This window comes from Sinocyclocheilus anshuiensis, unplaced genomic scaffold (assembly GCF_001515605.1).
Source record: "Sinocyclocheilus anshuiensis isolate Anshui unplaced genomic scaffold, SAMN03320099.WGS_v1.1 scaffold329, whole genome shotgun sequence".
In the NCBI taxonomy this organism is placed as follows: Eukaryota; Metazoa; Chordata; class Actinopteri; order Cypriniformes; family Cyprinidae; genus Sinocyclocheilus; species Sinocyclocheilus anshuiensis.
The window spans coordinates 338,312-345,897 of NW_015540881.1; the positions used below are offsets into that span (position 1 = coordinate 338,312).

Genomic DNA, 7,586 nt, shown 5'->3' on the forward strand with positions numbered 1-7,586 from the left:
ATGCCCTAAATATAGGTATGCACAAAATCCTAAAATGTAGAATGTTTTATCTTATTTTGTGCAATACATTAATTCTGCATTCTATTGTTAAGATTTTTATATGCAATTTAAGTTAGTTTTACAGTCATTCTCTGTCTTTGGTGTTGTTATCATGCACAAGTTCAGAGTGTGTGCTGACAAAAAAGTAATGGATTATAACAATTGCTCTGCTGTAGCACATTTAGTGTTAAACTCTGTCAAAAGATTAGAATCGTTGGACAAATGTCTTTAACAACATGGTGTGAGGGGAAGGTTGTAAATCGTCCAGTGATGTTGAAGTTCATGAGTAAGCTAATGTAAGTCGTAAATAAACATAAATCACAAGGTCTATAAGAAGGGCATCTAATAATAAGCCTCTCAAACAAAGATGTTTGTGGTCGTAATGAGTTATGGGAATTTAATTATAATATAGTATTTGAAAATAATTTCCATATGTGAACTAGATGAGGCTTTTGGACATAAGAAGGGGTTGCATGCTTATATAATTAATATTTATATCGTGCTAATTAACATGGTGTGATTCTAGGCTTAGTTTCCAGCCCTCCCCCCATGGGAGTCATTTCATTCATTTCAATGCAATCCTCAGGAGACGCTGCCTCCTGTTGGCTCATCTGCTCACATCTATAAACATCGTTTTGTTTATGTATTGGAGATCTCGCTGTAATTTTAAACCACGCTTGACCATGCTGAGTTTGGCTAATCGGTCTGCTGTGACAGCATGCTCACTGGTATTCAGACACTGAAAATGATATAAGGAGAGATACACAAAGGGATGAAGAGAGGGAGAGTTACGAGAATAATTTAACAAGGGATTTGGCAGATAAATAAATGACAGATGTGTTTTAGATACGAGGTAAACAAAATGAGATCTCCTTCACCTTTCACTGGGTCTGCTTTCTCTCACTCCATCATTCTTGCACAAGATTTGATTGTCATCCTAATAGTGATGTCTCTGATTTTGAAACTTCACGAGAAAGCTGAAATCCACAATATATGAAAACAAAGCAGTTGCTATTGTGGTTGAATTAATGCCAGAATGAATACAATGTGTTTAGTTTTTACACAGAGCCATGTGTATAGATAGATACATACAGGATGGATGGATGGATGGATAAACTTATAAGGCAATTACCTGTTAAAACCAAAAATTAATTTAAAATAAAATACAAAATAATGATAAAAAAAAAAATTTAATTGCACACTGGTGATAGTGATGATTTGTTAAAAATAACACATAATTTAATATAAAAATCTATAATTTTCTCTGACCAGCATATAAATACTTTTATATAAAGAGAAAAGACATGCTAAGATCTAATGTAACAAAATTGATCAGTATACTTTCTATGACAACATCCACAATACACTTTCCAAAAACAGCAACAACACTCCTATTGACATTTTCTCTTAAATGTACATCTTATTCACAATGAGGTGCAAGAACTGTGCATGCAAACATGCAGGAGCATTTTCATGCCAGCTACTATGACTAACACTGCGCATGTACTCATGACAGCTAAAAAGATTTCAGACTAAAAATCCTCTTTAGAAAGACCAATCTCCTAACAAAGCATCTTTTGCAATTGTTTTTACACAACCCATGTAAATTTTCACATGTAACTATACAATTACACTATAAATCACTATTATAAAACATACATTTTATGGCTCTCGAAGAGAGACGTTTGTGTTTGTCCACATGTACACAGACATGCAAGCACATGACACGAATAGGGAGGATGCAAAAACACAATGTCAGACTGTCTAAATCACATTACTTTTTTCCTGGAATAAGGAAGAAGATGAAAATAAAACCTGGTCACTAGAGACCCAAAAGGTCACCGTTCAGCTTTACAGCTTATTAAGAGACTGAGAAATCTTGAGCAGATTAATGAGGGAAGGAAAAACAGAAAAACACAAGACAGATACCAACTCTAATGCTGAAGCTTAATGTCTGTGCTGTTGTGCACAAAAAAACGGCGTCACTTGAGTCAGTAGTTTGGTGAAACACAATCAAACGTCAAGGAGTCCATTTTACTTGCATATTTCTCTCCTGATCGATGTGTATGAAAGAATGGCTATGAAGATACATCATACGCCAAACGGTCACCATGAGCGGCACGGTTTCCCTCACGTTCCTACTGAGCGGTGGTGAGATGCACAGTTCCTACAGGAATGATGGCGGAGCAGCAACCTGCAGATGATGGAGGTGGTCTGGGTGACAGCCTTTCTGTGCGTGTAGAGCACAGACTCATTGGTTTGTGTGTCTTGTCATAGACGGAGCATCACTCAGTGCTCAGACGGTGGAGAAGTCATCTTGACAGGCGGAAGCGCGGCGTGTGGAGGGGCTGCATTTTGTCATCATCGTGATTTGGGAGCTGAAGTTGAGGCCGTTGCTTGCCATCGAGGGCTGCTGGTATTTGGTGTCAGCTCCCAGAAATCTCTGCATGTGCCACCGCCTCCACTTTCGTTTGATCTCAGACTGGACCTGGAGAGTGCATGTATGAGGTCAGGAAAATATCAATATTTTTCTAAGATGATTTTTGTTAGATAAGGCTTTTAGGATCATGAGAAGCAAATTCAGTCATGTGTTTCCAAACTTTTGACTGGCATGTACAGTTCTCTCTAATACATAAAAAACATTCAATTCTGATAATATTACCTCTCCATTTAGAAAACAGTAAAGGACTGCAACACAAAATCCCTGAAGAAAAATAAAGAGAACAATCAATTTGAGTTTATGTAAAATCATGCTAAATTCAATTGCAATTGTTCAAATTATAATTTTGCAACAAACACATTTTAAAATGAATGAAAATAATTAAATACAAAATAAATCATTTTTATTTGAAATCTAATTTCAGTATTTTCTGATCATAATATTTAGATACATTGATGCTGTTCTTATGATAAACTGTTTTTAATTATATATCAAACATTAATTAAATTAACCATTTTAGTCTACAAAAAGCAAACTCCTTTGACTTTAGAGAAAGATGGATGGTAAGTCTTTGAAGTATTTAAAATGAAAATTCTGTCACCATTTGCTCACCCTCATGTTGTTCCAAACCTGTTTCTTTCTTCTGTTGCACACAAAAGAAGATATTTTGATAATGTCTTTATTCTTTTCAATACTCAAACCGTATTAAAAAATACAGATTTGGAACATCACGAGGCTGAGTAAAGTTTTGGGTGAACTAAGGCCATTTTTGTATATCCTCGTTCAACCTTTTCATCTGGCTGCATAACAAACATGGAGGGAATAAATATCACTGGGCATGTCTGGGGTTGCGGCGTGCTGGCAGATCCCACGGTGAGTCTATTGCTGTGGCCAATCTTAGTATTCTATTGGCATTTAGAGAATCCAAACTAGATAAGCAACACTTATAGAACAGTACAACTGTGGGTAAAAACATATTTCAGTCTCCTGCCGCCTACCTGAAAGGACCCCAGGATCAAGTCAAACACCAGACGCACATAAGACTCGATGTGATGAGGTATGAAAGCAAAGATTATGTAGTTTATCCCAAACAAGGGAATCAAAAGTAGAGTTGATTTTGCCAGTCTCCTGTAGATCAAAAGAAATGGCATATGTTGGAATACGTTTGTGTTTATATTGTGCATGTAATACAGCAATGTCTGTGGTCTAAAAACTCACGAGTACTGGTGTGACTCATTTCTCCCAATATCCCGGCAACTGATTTTCTGACGAAGTATCCGGATGATACAAATGAAGAGAATGAAGTTCATCTAGAAAAACAGCAATGACAGATTAGGCCCCGTTTTAAAGTATTTCATGCACCACCTGCCATATTTGTGATTTCTGCTGTAAGGCCACTCACCAGTATTGTTATCAATGTAGGGGTTTTTATAATCCACCACAGATCATCGTCAATAAAATCCCAACATCTATCAAAAGAAAATAACAGAAAGAAATTATTAATGGAGCAACACATTTGGGTTCCTAAGTAAAATTCCCAACCATTTCTTGCATAGAGAAATTAATTTTAAGCAGTAATGTATGAACCGTTTAAGACAGACCTACCTTGAGCTCCAAGGTGATTATGTGATGGTTTATGCTTCTTTAGAAGCCATAAAATCACAAATGATTTCAACTTTTGTTTGTTTGTTTGGTCTACTTAATAGTCAAATGTCTGGGTAAGAATCCTGAAGAGTGATCAGTCACTGTTACTATGGAAAGTAAACTACTGGCCACTTAAAGTCGTGACTCCTTTCAGACATGATTGATTTAGTGCATGTCTTGAACTCTTTGTTAAATAATTGTTTAAAATCCCTATGTAGAAAATGACTGGGAAAAATATTTCCAGAGCAAAGGCTGTTGAAAAAGTGGACTCTCACTGTTTGAACAATCCACACACTCTCAGAAATAAAGGTACAAAAGCTGTCACTGGGGCGGTACCTTTTCAAAAGGTACATGTTTGTACCTAAAGGGTCCATTTTGGTATATTAAAGGTACATATTAGTACTTAAAGTGTACATATTAGAACCTAATAGGAACAAAAGTGTACCTTTTGAAAAGGTACCGCCCCAGTTACAGCTTTTGTACCTTTATTTCTGAGAGTGCATGAAGACTTTATGCAAAACCAAACAAAGAAATAAATAAGAAAAACGTGGCAATGAAAATGAAATTATCCACATAAATTCTTTTCAAATGTCTCCTCCTATGAGCTCTGCTCTAAATATAGCCTACTGACCTCCATGAAGGCATGCCATTTATCATCAAGGAACAGCCTTCAGTGAAATTTACAGTGTCAGCTATACTGTAGCTATTGACAAAAGGTGTGTAGAAGACAGAAATGCAACTGAGCTCATAAACTCATAAAAATAGTCATATCCTTTACTCTGTTTTAATTGTTGCTCTTAGGTAACAGTGGCTACAAGAAGCGAAATGAATTTTTATGGCTCCCATGAATGTGTACATAAAAATATTGCAAAGTATCAAAGTGCCGTTCTGCGAACACAAAGTTGCATTTACTCACCCAATATCATGTAAATAAGCTTTTGTGATGCTCCAGATTGTTATGAAGACACCTGGAACTCCTGGAACACAAACACACATATTGACTAGGAATATTGTCAATATTTGAATACATACAGCTCTGACATGTTGACATCTCTGTCAGAAGGCATATTTCCAGGGATCCCTTATTTAACTGGCCTACGTGATCATTAGGAATTCAATAAAACAAGTGGATTGCCAATTAGCCTTAAACCTTATTTGACCCTGAGATCTGAGCCTGCTTATCCTAAATTTAAGAAAAGTGACATGTGAAACGTCTGACAACATGATACAGTGACGTCAGTGGAAATGTTAACTGTTAAATCTTGAGTGTGTACATGCACAAGGTCCTATTGACTTTAGTGATCAATCTGTCATTTGCATTTGACAAGCGTTTCTCTCCTGCCATGAAGAATTATGAGGCCGAGGGGCAATACATCTTAATGCCACTGAGCACATACGCACCCCAGCCAATGAGAATGTACCACCAGAAGTACTTCCTCTCAGAGAAGAAGGATACGGCCAGGAGAGCATGCAGATACAGACCCTCCACCAGTAACCAGAAGAAACTGGCCATCACGCCATACTGGAAGAAAACCAAGGCAGCCTTGCAGCCCACCTGTAAAATGCAGAGAGGATTTTGTTTAGAGCTATTATGCACTTGTGTATATTATAACAGGAACTGCGGTCTTGAATGTTTACCATGTACTTAAACAAAGGGAATGCCTTTGCGCTGGTGTGTTGCATGCGCTAGGCACTAGAAAACATTGTGCAATACTTATAAAGAGGGACATTAAAAAGAGCGTAAACACATATAAAGAACCTCTGTATGCTGTTCTGTTAATGGTTGACGCTCTTGTAGTGCGCTGACTGTTCAGAAATGTTTTTTCTTTATTATCACCTAGAAGTGTTTCTTAATTATTGCAACAATCACACAGCCCTAAACAATCTTCAAAGGAATGATCTCTAATAAATAGCGAATCCATTTTAATTAATGACACTATCTAACTAAGCCTAAATAATCTACAGGCTGTTTAAATGTCAAACATGTTTTTGTGACCTTGCAAAAGTGTTTACAGAGGGGACACCGTGCCATCATGAGTGTTTGAGCACCCTGTTGTTGTGACAGAGGTGACATATTCTGTTGGCCGACAGCTGCGTCCAGACGGCCCAAAACACTCAGACCCAGATGAAGAGTGTTTATACAGGAAAACACACAGAGAACACATTACTAAACCAAAGCATTGGATGCTTTTGACTTAATTAAGAAAATGTCATTGTTTTACAATTATTTTAAAAACTTGAACACTGCATATGATATTAATAACTATGAAAATGGCACTAAACAAGATAAACATGACCGTGATGTTGGGTAAATACAATGTCGGCCATGTCCGGATGAGGGAGGTCATTTACAAACTCTTCAAAGATCTTGAAGGACTGCTCAAACACTGCTATGCCTGGCCACAAAATGAGATTAAAGAGCAACTTTGCCAAACACTATTTAAAGAGCAAACCTTGTGACAAAACACTAGAGCAGTTTACTAACGACAGTTTATCAACTGCGGAGATGATGCTGTTTGTTTCTTTTGAGGGGAAAAAAATTACATTCGCATGATGCGTTTACATTTAGCTAAGAAGGTAGTAATAAAGTAAAATGCAGCCAAATACAGTGTAAAAAGGTTTTGTCAGGTATAACCTAAAGAACGTGCTTTATGTGGTTTTATTCCAGTAAAAAATATGATGTAATATCACTGAATCAACCTGACTAAGTTAGGTTACACCAACCAAAGTCATTTGTAAATGTTAGTTCAAGTAAAACTGCCTGTTAATATGTTTTACAGTGTACCAGGAAACATAATTGTAAATATAACTGGACTGCTACATTTTACTATATGTCTGTCTGGAATACTTCATTCTGATTGGTCAGTGGCAGATGTCAGCGGTTGGGTTTTCAACAGTCAAGTTCTGGAAGTAAAAATCCCATTCATTTTCTTCATAGGGGAATTGATTTTTAATAATAAATGTATACAGTTAAAGACAGACCTACTGTGTGCTACGAGGTTGTTGATATGCTTCTTCTGAAGCCAACAGCCCACATTGTACTGCATTAACCTAATTTTTTTTTAAATCATGTTTTACTCTGGAATTCCTGGTAACAACCACATTACACATGATTCTGCGAAGAAATTCCACAAAATAAAAACCTCTCTAGCGCCCACCCACTTTCATGAACCCCTGCGAATGACTTGAGACTTAAAAAAAGTCATTTAATGTGTCCAAATTTGCCTACAAAAATAGTATGTGAAAGAGTAGTATGTTTGAATTCATATTATTCATAAAACAGTAGGCAAAAAGTTCATAAATGACCTACTACTTTCACAAGATTCTGAAGTGTGCATCCAATATCCAATGAATACTTTACTATCCCCCATGATGCCATGTAAGAGGAGATAATGACGTTAATCACGACAATGACAACAAGGTACTACATATATATATATATATATATATATATATATATATA

At 36.5% G+C, this 7,586-nt stretch overlaps 1 protein-coding gene across 4 annotated transcripts in view; it reads right to left on the minus strand.

The window, feature by feature from the left end:
- Nucleotides 1-1,273: 1,273 nt before the first annotated feature.
- The window catches only part of LOC107688439 (vasoactive intestinal polypeptide receptor-like), a 44,442-nt gene continuing 38,129 nt past the window's right edge, over nt 1,274-7,586 (minus strand). For all 4 annotated transcript variants that reach the window (XM_016486105.1, XM_016486104.1, XM_016486106.1 and 1 more), the window contains 7 exons: nt 5,525-5,678; nt 5,040-5,100; nt 3,882-3,948; nt 3,698-3,789; nt 3,478-3,607; nt 2,702-2,743; nt 1,274-2,527 (listed from right to left, as the gene is read on the minus strand). In XM_016486105.1, the coding sequence (XP_016341591.1) occupies nt 2,336-2,527; nt 2,702-2,743; nt 3,478-3,607; nt 3,698-3,789; nt 3,882-3,948; nt 5,040-5,100; nt 5,525-5,678 (738 nt within the window). In that variant the 3' untranslated portion in view covers nt 1,274-2,335. The remainder of the gene's footprint in view (nt 2,528-2,701; nt 2,744-3,477; nt 3,608-3,697; nt 3,790-3,881; nt 3,949-5,039; nt 5,101-5,524; nt 5,679-7,586) is intronic.